This window comes from Octopus sinensis, linkage group LG4 (assembly GCF_006345805.1).
Source record: "Octopus sinensis linkage group LG4, ASM634580v1, whole genome shotgun sequence".
NCBI lineage: Eukaryota > Metazoa > Mollusca > Cephalopoda > Octopoda > Octopodidae > Octopus > Octopus sinensis.
The window spans coordinates 132,721,150-132,737,358 of record NC_043000.1 but is presented as its reverse complement, the minus strand read 5'-3'; the positions used below and the strand labels follow the sequence as shown (position 1 = coordinate 132,737,358).

General features: G+C 38.3%; 1 protein-coding gene across 2 annotated transcripts in view; it reads left to right on the top strand.

The window, feature by feature from the left end:
* LOC115211012 (transcription factor CP2-like protein 1) overlaps positions 1-15,811 on the top strand; it is a 61,832-nt gene extending 46,021 nt beyond the window's left edge. For both annotated transcript variants that reach the window (XM_029779855.2, XM_029779853.2), the window contains 8 exons: positions 2,662-2,757; positions 4,463-4,562; positions 6,026-6,119; positions 7,673-7,763; positions 8,918-8,967; positions 9,609-9,751; positions 13,498-13,549; positions 15,204-15,811. In XM_029779855.2, the coding sequence (XP_029635715.1) occupies positions 2,662-2,757; positions 4,463-4,562; positions 6,026-6,119; positions 7,673-7,763; positions 8,918-8,967; positions 9,609-9,751; positions 13,498-13,549; positions 15,204-15,259 (682 nt within the window). In that variant the 3' untranslated portion in view covers positions 15,260-15,811. The remainder of the gene's footprint in view (positions 1-2,661; positions 2,758-4,462; positions 4,563-6,025; positions 6,120-7,672; positions 7,764-8,917; positions 8,968-9,608; positions 9,752-13,497; positions 13,550-15,203) is intronic.
* The last annotated feature ends 398 nt before the right edge of the window (positions 15,812-16,209 follow it).

Genomic DNA, 16,209 nt, shown 5'->3' with positions numbered 1-16,209 from the left:
AGCAATTTACTTGAGTAATTACAGAGCATATATGGTATACATACCTGCTGATGCCATGTAAAAAGTAACCAGTATACTCTATAAAGTGGTTGGCATTAGGAAGGGCATCTAGCCATAGAAACCATGCCAAATCAGATAATTGGAGCTTGGTGTAGCCCTCTGGCTTGCCAACTTTTGTTAAACTGTTCAACCCATGTGAGCATAGAAAATGAATGTTAAATGATGATGATGACATGAGTAAATATGATATCATCATCATCATCGTTTAGCGTCCGCTTTCCATGCTAGCATGGGTTGGACGGTTCAACTGGGGTCTGGGAAGCCAGAAGGCTGCACCAGGCCCAGTCTGATCTGGCAATGTTTCTACGGCTGGATGCCCTTCCTAACGCCAACCACTCCGTGAGTGTAGTGGGTGCTTTTTACGTGCCAGACGAGGCTGGCAAACGGCCACGATCGTATGGTGCTTTTTATGTGCCACCGGCACGGGGGCCAGGCGAGGCTAATAAAAAAATAATAATGAAATTATTGTATACAGTGCTCAGGTGCATCACAACTTGTCAAAAGTGCATATAAAGCATATGCAGTAATATATTTTTACATGCAGGCATCGGTTAGAGGTTTCTAAAGATTCAGATATTTTCATGAATTTTATAGCTTATTCTTCATGCTTAGACTCCATTCTTAACTCCAACACTTCACTTCATGGCAAGGTGAGAAGTATATCTATTTTCTAGCCAAGCTGGAGCAATGTAAACAGTTTAACTGAAGATATAAATAGGTTGCCAAAGGCAAAGTTTTCATCATTCATCTCTAGTTTAGTAATATATGTCAAGTTCCAGTAATATTCAATTAATGTTTGTGAAAGTAAAAATATATTAACAAAAACTATTGAGAATATATATATATATATATATATTAGGCACAGGAGTGGCTGTGTGGTAAGTAGCTTGCTTACGAACCACATGGTTCCGGGTTCAGTCCCACTGCGTGGCACCTTGGGCAAGTGTCTTCTACTATAGCCTCGGGCCGACCAAAGCCTTGTGAGTTGATTTGGTAGACGGAAACTGAAAGAAGCCCGTCGTATATATGTATATATATATATATGTGTGTGTGTGTGTGTGTGTGTGTGTGTGCGTTTGTTTGTGTGTCTGTGTTTGTCCCCCTAGCATTGCTTGACAACCGATGCTGGTGTGTTTATGTCCCCATCACTTAGCGGTTCAGCAAAAGAGACTGATAGAATAAGTACTGGGCTTACAAAGAAAAAGTCCAGGGGTCGAGTTGCTCGATTTAAGGTTGTGCTCCAGCATGGCCGCAGTCAAATGACTGAAACAAGTAAAAAGAGAGTATTAAGAAAAAGTGAAATGTGGAGATTAATATTAGCACTAATGATTTTTGTTTTTCATTTGATACATTTTAAACTCATGTGAGAGGAAACATAGTTGGTTGAGTTAATCTTAATATACTAGTATTAATTTTATAGTCAAACTTTGGATGAAATGCCAAGTTGACTCATGCTAAAAGCATAAAACATCCACCATTGCTTACTTTATTACATCTGCCTTTGGTTTTAACATGAATTCCACACATACAACTGTCTAGGAAATATTTACTAAGAATCTTTATCATCATCATCCACTTTTCCATGCTTGTTGGGTTCAGGGTGATGATAGATTTTGTATGGCCAGATGCCTTCCTGTTGCCATTCCAAGCAAAGGAATAAAACCCTTGTCTGTCAAACAACAAACAGCCTGGACATATTTACAAGCCTTTTTGCTTACAAAGATTGCACAATATTTCGAGATGTATCAAGAAACTCAGATATGCTTTTGTGGTTGACTGGAAGCATACAACACCGCCTTTATTGATAGTGAAGCTGTTGTTTTTGATTAGGAGAAACTCACTCCTACAAGCATGCACTGCCTACGCCAGCATGAAATGTGGATGTTAAATGATGATATTAGGAGTATTTGTATCTGATAGGTTTCTTATTTCTTTATTGCCCTCAAGGGGCTAAACAAGGACAGACAAAGGGATTAAGTCGATTACATTGACCCCAGTGCGTAACTGGTACTTAATTTATCAACCCTGAAAGGCAAAGTTGACCTCGATGGAATTTGAACTCAGAATAGAATGGCAGACGAAATACCTATTTCTTTATTACCCACAAGGGGCTCAACACAGAAGGGACAAACAAGGACAGACAAATGGATTAAGTCGATTATATCGACCCCAGTGCGTAACTGGTACTTATTTAATTGACCCCAAAAGGATGAAAGGCAAAGTTGACTCCGGTGGAATTTGAACTCAGAACGTAACAGCAGACGAAATACTGCTAAGCATTTTGCCCGGCGTGCTAATGTTTCTGCCAGCTTGCCGCTTCTTCAGTTTCTGTCTACCAATTTCACTCATGAGGTACTGGTCATCAGTACCTAATGTCACTCACACAGTGGGACTGAACTTTTTAACCACATGTCCATGCCTGCATGTAAGAAATTATCTTTTGGTGGACTTAACCAGCAAGATCTTTTTTGCAATGTTCATTTCTTTATTTGCAAACAATTCATTGAAAAAAAGAAAACCTTAAGTTAGGAAAATACTTTTACAATTGGAACTTATACTGCGACTGTTACTAATGTTGTTGTTTCTCTTTTGTATTTCTAGGACTCCACTTGGCATAGGCCAACAACAAGTATGTACAGTAGATTCAGCCATCATTCAAACTAGTTCTCCGAAAATTGGAACTTCAAATACCTCAGTGTAAGAACACAATTATGTTTTCCAATATCTTTGTGTGTGTGTGTGATGTTCCGTCCCGAATTGTGTATACAATGCAACCTCTGTTTCAACTCTTTCTCTACCAGTCACATCTGACAAAACAAGGAGATTCCAATAATGGGTAAACCAGCAGATAATTTGTGGTTTGGACAGTTCCACAGTCACAGAAAGTGGATTCATCATCATCATCATCATTTAACGTCCGTTTTCTGTGCTAGCACGGGTTGGACAGTTTGACTGGGGTCTGGGAAGCCAGGAGGCTGCACCAGGCTCCAGTCTGATCTGGCAGTGTTTCTACAGCTGGATGCCCATCCTAATGCCAACCACTCCGTGAGTGTAGTGGGTGCTTTTTACGTGCCACCGGCACAGGGGCCAGGGGAGACTGGCAGCGGCCACGATCAGTTGGTGCTTTTTATGTGCCACCGGCACAGAAGCCAGTCATGGCGGCGCTGGCATCAGCCACGTTCGGATGGTGCTTTTTACGTGCCAGCGGCACGGGTCAATATTTTATTCCATTTCACTTTGGTATCCCTGGTTAGACCAAGTCCAACAATATTCCTACTCTTTCAATCTAATTTTATCCATAAAAAAACAAAACTGGATATAGAAAGAAACATGTTATGAGATCTACAGCTGTTGAAGTCTACAGGAGATTAGTCTAATGTTCATAGGGTAAAAGTTTTATATTCCATTGCTGACATTAGAATATATGTGGAAGAAACATCACACTCTCAGTGGTATTGTTCACTCTATTACAACAAGAAAAACCTATTACAACATGAGAGCCTTTACAGGGTTGCATGACTTACTAGAAATAGCAACCTAATCTCATGAATCACACTCTACCATCTTAAATATGCAAAAGGCATGTTGGATAATGTACTTCCTGATACATTCTTAAAAAGATAGGTTGGTTACAGCTTAGGGCTAAGCTGGGGCTACATAACCAATATCCTATTAGGAAAGATAACCATGTAGTCAATCATTATAGCTGACCGTTGGAGAGTTGTTGCGAACATGGTTTCATCACCATCGTTTAACGTCCACTTTCCATGCCAGCATGGGTTGGACGATTTGACTGAGGACTGGCGAACCAGATGGCTGCACCAGGCTCCAATCTCATGGTTTATCTTTCTACACTCTCGGAGTATCTACACTCTCGGAGTGGTTGGCGTTAGGAAGGGCATCCAGCTGTAGAAACACTGCCAGATCTGACTGGCCTGGTGCAGCCTTCGGACTTGCCAGACCCCAGTTGAACCGTCCAACCCATGCTAGCATGGAAAGCGGACGTTAAACGATGATGATGATGATGATGATGAAAACAACACAACTTTACTAATCTCATCAGTTGTCCAAACAATTGAATGTTTTGATCAAAAGCATTCAAACTGTGACCACCCATTCTTTTTATGTAAGCAGGGTTCACACCATTTGGAGTTGTGGCTCCTATTTCAAACAAGCCACATGACTGCAAAGAGTTTTTTTTTTTTATATATATAAGTTGATTAGATATTGCAGTGGTACAATGAATGTTCAATATTCCTACCTTCCTAGCCTATATAATTTACTAAATGCTAACTTTTGTCATATTAAAAGAAACTGAGTCAAACTTTGTCTTGTTCTTAAGCTACAACCATAAACATATGCTTGGGGTAGCCTTTTCTATTTAAGAGTTGTTTTCTTTCAGGTCATCTGCTAGCAGTCTCAATTCTCCTACATCTGTGACTGTTCCTTCACCATCCATTAACCAGAAACCACCGTCAGAAACATCTGAACCTGTATTTCAAGTTAGTTTGTACTTTTATATATATTCATGAAATTTACTGTTAATTTTTTTTTCCTTCTCCCTGCCCATAGTATTTTTCTAGTCATTGTAAACCCTTTGGATGAAAGGCAAAGTCGACCCCGGTGGAATTTGAACTCAGAACGTAACAGCAGACGAAATACTGCTAAGCATTTCACCCGGTGTGCTAATGTTCCTGCCAGCTCGCCGCTTCTTCAGTTTCTGTCTACCAATTTCACTCACATGTAACATTTCATTTCACCTCACTCACATGTAGCATTTCATTTCACCTACAACCATCATCAGTGCTCTTCACCTTGTTGGAAAAGCCCTTTATTGCCAGCAGAAGTCTTAACTCTCTGAACGTTTTCCAACTTGTTCTGCTTCTAGAGCAAATCCCTATACTAATCAGTTCACCTACATAGCAGAAATTATTGACTTCTTCTAGGGAGCCTTCTAAGCTGTTGAAAGAATCTATTTCCTATTTGCTTTTCATACTGTATACCTGTCCCATATGTATGCAACCTTTTGCTGCTGACTTACCTATGCTTCCTCCACATCTCTTGTATGTCCACTGTTTATACTAAGCACACTGGTATTTCTGCCAATTCCTTCTCAGCCTATTGAGCACAATCATTTCCTCGATGGCAGCAAATTCTTATCTTCTTTCCCATTTAGCATAACTTAACCTATTCATGCCATATTCCTGCTGTAGTGGGAATAGGTTAAACATTATCTCTGCTGGATTCCTGGTAAAGCAGTAATGAACAACATGCATAGAAACAGATGCAACTGATTCTGTCCATTAGTTTGCCTGTAATTGTTACTCTTGTGTTGTCATCATCATCATCATCATCGTTTAATGTCCGTTTTCCATGCTAGCATGGGCTGGATGGTTCGACCGGTGTCTGGGAAGCCAGGAATCTGCAAAAGGCTCCAGTCTGATCTGGCAGTGTTTCTACAGCTGGATGCCCTTCCTAATACCAACCACTCTATGAGTGTAGTGGGTGCTTTTTACGTGTCACCAGCGCAGGGGCCAGGGGAGGCTGGCAAATGGCCACGATTGGTTTGTATTTTTTACGTGTCACCGGCACGGACGCCAGTCAAGGCGGCGCTGGCATCGGCCACGTTCGGATGGTGCTTTTTATGTTCCACCAGCACGGGTATCACAACTACAATTGTTGTATATGCAACAATTTTTTTTTTTTTTTTTTGCTCAGGAGTCCAGGCGGAGGGTAAAGTTAAACACTGGGGCTCAGGTTTGAGAGGGTTAACTCTTGGTTAAGTTTACTTTAAGGTTCTTTCAGATTTTGCTTCCATGCCTGAGTAAAATACCATTACCAGTTTGATAATTTTCACTATTTTGACTGTGTTTTTTTTTTACAAGTTGATTTGTAGTTTGGTATTAAAAGAAAGTTGTATGTATGCTAAATATTTCTGACTTGATCTATTTCCTTTCTTCTATAGGCTCTTACAGGGGAAGCAACTGCTCAAGATGTCACGACATGGTTACATCAAAATAGATTTGTCAGTTATGTGCGCTTATTCCAAAATTTTTCAGGTAAAAAAAAAGCTTTTATTCTTGAACTTTCTTTATGATTATGTTTAGTAAACCATACACACAAGACAATATACAAAGGTTATGCCTACAATTCACCATCAACACCACAAGTCCTCATGTCATCATCATCATTATCGTTTAACATCTGCTTTCCATGCTGGCATGGGTTGGACAGTTTGACTAAGGACTGGCCAGCCAGATGGCTGCACCAGGCTCCAATCTGATCTGGTAGAGTTTCTACAGCTGGATGCCCTTCCTAACGCCAACCACTCCGAGAGTGTACTGGGTGCTTTTACATGTCACTGGCACGAGAGCCAGTCAGGCAGTACTGGCAATGGCCACGCTCAAATGGTGTTTTTTACGTGCCACCTGTACAGGAGCCAGTCCAGCGGCACTGGCAACAACCTCACTCGAATGTTGTTTTTCACATGCCACTGGCACAAGTGCCGAATGCATGCATAGTTGTGTAGTTACAAGGAAACAGTCCTGGCTTATGGTATTTATATACATACACACACCCAATACCTTGTGAGATAATATGGTCGGCAGAAACTGTTTAGAAGTCAATATTAGAGGGGATCTTGTCATCATAAAATTTTATATGGCAGTTACTATTAAGATATTGTTTACTCAGTTGTCTTGAGATCTGAATAAAATTGCAAGACTTCCCATTATAATATCTGGCCTATACGATGAAGATAGTAAATCGAAACTACCTTAATCATAGAGACATAATGATGATGCCATAGCAGTGATAATGACACTACAGGACGCACTGTATAACAAGGTGCACTAGATTTCTTTTGTGAATAACCTCTGTTTTTAGATGCAGCCAATATAGATGCTACATCATGCCAGTGCTATGTAAAAAGTGCCTGTGTAGACACTACATAAAGAGAGCTGTGCCAGTGCCGTGTAAAAAAGGAACTGATGTTGACATCACATAAAAAAACACCCAGTACACTCTGTAAAGTGGTTGGCATTAGGAAGGGCATCTAGCTGTAGAAACAGACGACTGGAACCTGGTGCTGCCTTTCAGCTTGCCAGCTCCTGTTAAACTGTCCAATCCATGCCAGCATGGAAAACAGACATTAAATGATAAGGAATGGGTTGGATGAATCTCACAACATCTAGACACTCATTGTGATCTTTCATCAACCAGACAGCAACAGACAAAACTAACCATCTTTGATGTGTGTATGTCATGTTTTTACAGCTTGGTGGATCCATTCTCTTGTTGAAATATATATGTAATGTATCATCATCATCATCATCAACAACTTTGTTTAATGGTTGGATAGATGTTGGTGAGCTCCAGTGTCTACCAAGGCATGTTTTCTGTAGCTGGATGCCATTTCTAATGTCAACCACTTCACAGAGTGTGTTGAATGCTTTGTACATCATGTTGGTACTAGTGAGATCATCAAGAAACTCAGTATCTTAATTTTTAAACTTTTTTGTAAATTATGTAGTAGTTACTAGTGTTTATTGTATAACAAAGGACAATTGTGTATTAAAGTACCTCAAAGATCTTTTTCTGTTTTATTTTACAGGTGCTGATCTTCTTCGCTTATCAAGGGACGATCTTATACAGATATGTGGCCTGGCAGATGGCATTAGATTGAATAATGCATTACAAGCCAAGTATGACAAGATTTTGTTTAATTTTGCATATTCATTTATCTCAACACCACCTCCATCATCACTACTATTGTCATAAGTGACATTATTACAGTTTCCAGTGTCTGAATGAAATACCATGATCAGTGTAATCAAATATATCTTCCCTTGTAATTTTGTTTTCATTACCCTACCCAGACATTCCTTGATTTAAATATTTCACCAACTGTCTAACTATAACAGTTGTAGCAGTTCTTTTACTTAGCGCTTGGCTTGTCTTCACATATACATTTTCTTCTAAGTAACACAAATTCTGACTTTCATGCCTGAACTTATGTCTGCTACATAGTCAGTCATACAGTATCTTTTGTAACAACTGGAATATCTCTGTTCAGGAATGGTAGTGCTTCATTACTGAATAAGTAGTTCTGTTTTAGTAATGAAAGGTCCCCTCGTAATATACTATCATTTTGGATGTTAGTTTCCTTTTCTCTGAACCCTGTTCCTATAAGCACTTAGGTATCGCAAAGTTTGACCAAAATGATTTCAGATATTGATTACCTCTACCTTAGTCCTAATTACCCAGATCTTCCTTTTTTTGTAGTAATAGAATATGGTTTGTATGAAATTTAACTGTTATTTCTAGCAGGTCAAGTGATCATGTAGAGCAGTCCTGGCCAACTTGAATTACATTGCAGGCCACTTTAATCACAGAAAGTTTTTTGAAGGCCGCTTATATACTGACAGAATTGAAAGCAGTTTGCTTTCTCATGCTATTATTACAATAATGAATGAATGAATGACTGTTGATTCAACATGAAATATTATCGTTGCAAAAACAGTAGTACTTTTCTTTTTTACTTTTCGTACAATCTTTAATTTTTGATAAAATTTTTAAAATGTTTGTTTAAATAAACCCAGGTCAAGAAAGTATCAAGTGGACTGCAAGATAAAAGTCTGGGGGCCGCATGTGACCCATGACCTCAGGTTGGCTACTCCTGATGTAGTGGTTCCCTTTTTGGTTTATCATTCTCTATGTATTGATTGCTATGAAAAAGCAATATGGTACAGAAGAGTACTTAATTCTGTATGGTCCGTAAACTAATATAAGTTCTGCTTATTTCAATTTCATTCATCTTTTTATTGAATAATTGTCTTTGTTGTTCTTTCTCTTTCAGATGTGTCAGGCCTAGATTAACGATATATGTTTGTCAGGAGGGGGACCATGGTAAGTATATTTTGTTGTTTAGCCTGGTATCAGTACTGACCTTAGTAGACCTATGATCAGATGCATTCCATCTATGGTCACACTATTTTTTCCTAGCCTAGTAAACCTCAGCTTACATAAGCCAATAAGTGTCCTTTTTAAATGATGCTAGAGTGTGACTTATTTATTTATTTTGCATCATGCTTTGTGGCCAGTTGTGTCATTGGTTTATAGGTTTCCATGAGGTCAGTATTGTCTGCACAGCTCAAAGTTTGGTGAATAAAACGCAAGTAAGTAACAAGGATGTCCAAGTATTAATACATTATGGCTGTTTATATACACACACACACACACACACTGAATAATAAAATTAGAAGTTACATTGCGGAACTGTTATTTTAACGAGTTGTGTCTATTTATCTCCTGATGAGATACATCTGCACCATTGGGTGTTCCAGTTGCTGAGTGCCCCACCAATGAGGGATCAATGCTAAGTGTTGAAACAATTGTCGTGATTAATAATAAATTCTCGTATATTCCATCTTCTGTCATTCATTTGCCATATATATATCTCCAGCCATCTTTTCATAATAAACTCTGTATCATGCAGTATATAGAAATGTAGAGATAACTCTTGTATAAAATGTTTTAATCTTTTTCAGTTTATCATGCAGTATTCCTTGATAATCTAACCTCAAGGGAAATCAAACAGAAGTTAGCTGATCTCTTCACTTTAGAATTCCATAAAATTTCAGAAATACTTTGGCAAGGACCTTCAGGAATCCACATAGTTTTAAATGATGAGGTAAACATTCTGAATTTCTATCATGATTTCCTACTGTAATCAGGTTGACTGAGGCAAGTTGTATTCTTCCAAATTCACAAAATGGAATGGATTTATCTGCCAAGTGAAGAAGAAAATCCTAACCTTTCAGGGAATGAAAAGTAGTGATCTGTAAGACAAAGTAAAATAGCATGTGTTACCGTAAGGGAGTAGATTTAGAAAGGGACACGAAATGGAAGGAAATAACAAATAGAGAGAAGGAAGAACAATAAGGATTTTGTCATTGCTTCCTTTACTATCTTTGGTGAGCACATTATGTGAATGCAAGGCATTTTGACCCTGCTTTTTTTTTTTACTCCTCTTCAATTTTACAAATATTTTTTTTCAATTTTTGTTTTTTTGCTGTTCTTCTAGGCCATTCTAGATCTTTAATATCCCTTTGTATTCTTTCTTCTCTGATGTTATGTTCCACCACTTCCTTGATCTCTTTTTACACATTATGTGCTCTGTTGTTTCTATTTCATTACATCCAGCTTTACATTTTATATCCTTTTTGAATTGACCTTTGAATGGGAAGAAAGGTCAAGCTGGAATGTGAAAAGAAGTAATATTGAATATAGTTAAAAAAAAAGTGAGATGTGGAGATAACAGTAAGGGAGAATATGGAGTCAAATATAGAATGTAAAGAACAAAAAACATTATCTGAAAAAGAAGAAATAAAAAAAGGGATGAGTATTGAGGGAAAAGAAAAGATAGGAGGTATTTGTAAGAAAAGAAAAAGGCATCTATTGAATGATGTTGGCTGATGAAGCTTCAAGAGTAAAAATGAATGTTTTCTTTCATATCTGTGAGTGTGACAGAATCTATCACACCACAAGCTGGATTGTGATCTGTGGAATGGCCTAACAAACTGAAGTTGTAGGCCATAGGCTTAGAGAGTCCCTGAGTGTTGTTGTGGATATTGAAAATAGGTACTTTCAGAAGCAATCTCTCAAAACAATGTGTTATAGATCTTTTTAGTTTATACCTCTTAGTGAGGTAGAGCCTATCACCCTTTATTTTCTTCGGGGCCTCCAAGACTGATTGGAGGAAGGGAAGAAATTATCCTCAAACTGGAGACCTGACAGCAGTAGAGAAGTAGTAATGTAATTGTTGTTTAACCCTAGGTCAGCCCTGATGGAGCAGGCCTGTGTAATCATTCTTTCCAGCTAGTGTTATTTGAGACTGCATTATTTAATGTGTCATTTTTTTTTTTTACTTTAGTAATGTGTGGAGATTTGATTTTTGTTTTGTGCAGGTGAAATAACAGCATAGAAACCGTCATTAGTTCATTGTGGTAATGAAGTTGATGAGATTGTGGGTTGAGAGCACGACTGAAATTATCAATGTCATGCAGCTTGGTTTTAGTACTCATTATAAGGTGTGTGGGAGGCGCAATGGCCCAGTGGTTAGGGCAGCGGACTCGCGGTCATAGGATCGCGGTTTCGATTCCCAGACCGGGCGTTGTGAGTGTTTATTGAGCGAAAACACCTAAAGCTCCACGAGGCTCCGGCAGGGGATGGTGGTGATCCCTGCTGTACTCTTTCACCACAACTTTCTCTCACTCTTACTTCCTGTTTCTGTTGTACCTGTATTTCAAAGGGCCGGCCTTGTCACTCTCTGTGTCACGCTGAATATCCCCGAGAACTAAGTTAAGGGTACACGTGTCTGTGGAGTGCTCAGCCACTTACACGTTAATTTCACGAGCAGGCTGTTCCGCTGATTCGGATCAACCGGAACACTCGTTGTCGTAACCAACGGAGTGCTTCCATCCATAAGGTGTGTGTTGGCAATAAAGAAACACATTTGATATCTAGAGCAGGGACATTGGAAAGTTCCAGGTTGGGCATAGCTGGAGATGAAGGACCTTTACATTAATAGGTCATGTGACCTTTTTTTTTTTTTAATCTTTTAGAGAGGAAAAGAACTTTGGGAAAGCTAAGAACATTTTTTGGTTGAAATGGAGAAAGTTACTGAGGACAGGGCATTGTTAAGGGAGAACTGGCAATTTCAGGGTGATAGAAAGGGGGGCTTGGTTATCTGGTTTACTATGCTGTGAGCCTACTGATAGCAAAGAGTTGTTTTAATGACAAATTTAGATTAACCACGCATCATTTAGTGGCATATTTTACTATCATTTAAAAAGGTAAATGCCATGTAGCTAATAGAATTGAAGAAACTGTAATTAAGACGGTAAATTTGATGCTTGATGAGGAAATTGATCAAAGTGAGAGGTTATTAGTCAGTTCTGATTAAACAAACCTCAGATCAAATGCATTCCATTTGTAACGACTCCATCATTTACTCAGACACTGTATGTATCTAGAACAATATTAAGTGTGTTCTTCCATTTTAATAGTGAAAGAATATGATTTATCGGAAATTTGATTAGTATTTCTAGCAGGTTGCATGACCTTGTAGAAACTTCCTTTATCGAAATGAATTCCAGTACAGGATGAAAATCATTATTGAAGCACATAATTTGATTAAATTCTTTATTAGAATGTGATTTGGTACTGAGGTTTGACCAGACGAAAATTGAAGACAAGTTTCAGCTTCAGTATTATTGCACAAAGTTGTTAGTGTAATTAAGGCTCCTCTTACTCTCACACACATCTGTTCCTGTTGTTTGTTGGTGGTAGAACTCAGTAGAATAGAAACAGTTCAGTTTTACATGTCAGAGAAAAGTGTTGTGTTTGAACATTGCCCTGTTTCTTTGATCATATTTGAAATTCTTTAACCAGTTTGTCATTGGATCATTTGGTTATAGGAAATTTCACTTTTTGTTGTAGTAAATATCATTTTAAATGATCTCATCACACTTTTTAAATCTCTGACATTGAATATAAAGACTTGCTTATTTAATGATTTTATAAAAATCTGTTATCATTATGCTGATATTATACACTTTATCCTTGTCCATACAGCAAATTTGTGTTATGGCAAATTTTTCCTGTCAGTGGCATGTATAAAAGCACCTTTCATGTGTTGGACTTCATGGAGACCATGAAAAATGACCAAGACCTTTGGCAATATGCTGTGCTTGAGAAGATCCATCAAGCCAAGTGAAATCGTAGTTGTGGCAGATACTCTTGTCATGCAACTGGCGCCCATGCCAGTAGCATGTAAAGGAACCCATTGGTGTTAGGAAGGGCATCCAACTGTAGAAACCATGCCAAATCAGACTGGAGTCTGGTGCAACCCCTCTGCTTACCAGTCCTGATCAAATTGTCCAACCCATGCCAATATGGACAATAAACATTAAATGATGATGATGGTGAAATTTCTTATGAATTTTCTGAACATGATTTCACTGTGATGCTGTCTTCATGGGTATAGTTGACTGCATCGAAAGTAGCATCTGTTTTATTGATGGGTAACTAGCTTTATCAACTTCAGAAGGATGAAAAAGTAAAGGGGACAAGGGATGGATTTGAACTCATAACACACAGAGATGTCATCATCATCATCATCATCATCATTTAACGTCCGCTTTCCATGCTAGCATGGGTTGGACGGTTCAACTGGGGTCTGGGGAGCCCGAAGGCTGCACCAGGCCAGTCAGATCTGGCAGTGTTTCTACAGCTGGATGCCCTTCCTAACGCCAACCACTCCGAGAGTGTAGTGGGTGATTTTATGTGCCACCGACACATCATGAGATATTTGTATGGTGCTCTACCAATTCTGTGATTCACTCATGGTTTTAAAACAAAATTTATAATTTTCAGGTTGTTCGAAATTTCCAAGACCAGTCAAGATTTCTTATATCTGCTATTAAAGGTAACACAAGATTTTTACTTCTATATCTTCCCTTTTTATTCTTCCATATCAATTATATTAAGTAATGTTCCGCATAGGCGTAGGAGTGGCTGTGTGGTAAGTAGATTGCTAACCAACCACATGGTTCCGGGTTCAGTCCCACTGCGTGGCATCTTGGGCAAGTGTCTTCTGCTATAGTCCCGGGCTGACCAATGCCTTGTGAGTGGATTTTGATAGACGGAAACTGAAAGAAGCCTGTCGTATATATGTATATATATATATATATGCGTGTGTGTGTTTGTTTGTGTCCCCCTAGCATTGCTTGACAACCGATGCTGGTGTGTTTATGTCCTGTTACTTAGCGGTTCGGCAAAAAGAGACCAATAGAATAAGTACTGGGCTTACAAAAGAATAAGTCCTGGGGTCGAGTTGTTTGATTAAAAGCGGTGCTCCAGCATGGCCGCAGTCAAATGACTGAAACAAGTAAAAGAGTAAAGAGTAGTCCATTGTTCAATTCTCTTCATTTCTCTTTCTGCTTGTTTCCTCTTTCTTTTTACCCGTGGCCTTCTCTCTATCACTGTATCTCCCTTTTCCCCCACTCCCTCTAATCTTATCTCTTTCTTTCTCTCATTGCAAGTGTCTTGCTTGATGTGTGAGATAAAAATCAATAAGACCTGCTGCTTCAACCCATTGATTAAAATGCACCCTTTTTTAAGCCTAGCCAGGCTCATGGGCCCGGTTTCCCGGTTTCTATGGTGTATCTGTTTCCCAGCTGGACGGGACGCCAGTCCATCGCAGCGTTACTCATTTTTGCCAGCTGAGTGGACTGGAGCAATGTGAAATAAAGTGTTTTGCTCATGAACACAACGCGTCACCCGGTCCAGGAATTGAAACCACAATCTTACGATCATGGTGCTGACACCCTAACCACTAAGCCATGCGCCTCCACCAACCCATTGATTAATATAACATAATGCAATATAATGTAATATATTATCTATATATATAAAACTGTAGTTGTGTGAGTGTCTGTCCCCTTCGATTTAGATTCCTAACTCTCCCACATTTTGCGGTGCAGTTTAACCAAATTTGGGTATCTTATAGTCGTGATTCATATCGAGCCCGTCTGGCTATTAGCGCGCGTCTACGATGAGTCTACGATTTTAAAAATAATTTAACATCATTTTTTATTCCATTTTAATGCATAATTTTTCGTGTGTCGATGGCGGCGGAGTTGGCGTCCATGGTCACACCTGCACCTGTTTGCTTCTCCCCCTTCTTCCCACCCTCGTGAAGCTGTGGGGAAGGGAGTGTAAGGAAATCAGCGTCGTAAAGCGTTGTCAAGGAGACCAGCGTTCTTTTAGAACAACGACTTCATGGCTTGAAGACACCAAAACAGAAATGGCAAAAAAAGCCCGAATTGGCATCTATAAGGGAAGTAACTCTCTAAAAATGCTTATATAGTTATTTCCCTTACAAACCCGAGCAACGTCGGGCGATACTGCTAGTTTTATATAAAGCAGTCATCATTACTTCTTTTTATCTTCTATAATGCACACGCAAAATTTGTCTTACTACCATTCTCATCATCATCATCATCATCATTATTACCATCACCATTACCCACTACCCTCTTGTTTCTTTTGTTTATTGCTTTCTCTTTGATCTATTGCAGTATTTGCTGACAACAATAACGACATTTACAAGGTATTGCTGAAAGATCTTGGATAAGATAAACCACATCTGAAATGTTCATGCTGATAATCACTTTGCAACAAGGCCGAGCAATAACGTGGTGTACTTTCCCTTTTTCTGTTGCTCCTATCTCTTTCCAGCCCCTCATTTTTTTTTCTCTTTTTTTTTTTTTTCCTCTCTGCTTTTTATTTTTCTTTGTTTTTATTTTGTTCTTCCAGGCTTATACATTGCTCTGTTTTTTTTTTTTTTTTTTCCTTCTTCCTATCACACTGCTTGGATAAAACACAGCTGTTGCTGTCTTTTATAAATGTTGCATAACACTATTGGAAAAAGGATATGATGAAGATAAAAATTCATAAATAATTTATCTCTTTTTTTTCTTTCCCCCCTCTTCTCTTCTTTCTCTTTTATTTTTGTTCTTTTCACCCCCCAAAGAATGGCAAGTCATATCCCATCTGTTTTGGAATCTAATTTGAGAGGAAATTCCAATATTGAACTGAAGAGAGGGGTGGGGTTTATCCTTATCATGTTAATGGATTAATCAAATTTAACATTGACTGTAAATTCCCTGCCTGATTATACAAAAAATGACCCACAAAAAAAATAATTAAAACTATAAAAAAAAGTTTCAAAAATTTTTTTTTTAAAAGCATTGGTTTTTGACATAAGTATATATATATATATGTATATATATATATTTACATAAATATATATATATATTACGTTGCAAAACAACATATATTTTTTTATTTTGTTCTTGCCAATTTTTTTTTTGTATTCTGTAAATGTCTTTGTAGTATGAATGAGATGTTTTACAGAGTGTAAAAAAAATTATATATGTGATTCTTAAGTATGCGGAATGTTCTTTTTCAGTATATGGTAAATTGAGTTATTAGGGCACTTCTGTTTTTATATATTTTGGAATAATGATTTTATAAACGATTAGCAAGAGAAATAGTCTGCTGTCAGAATAGTGCCATCTTCTT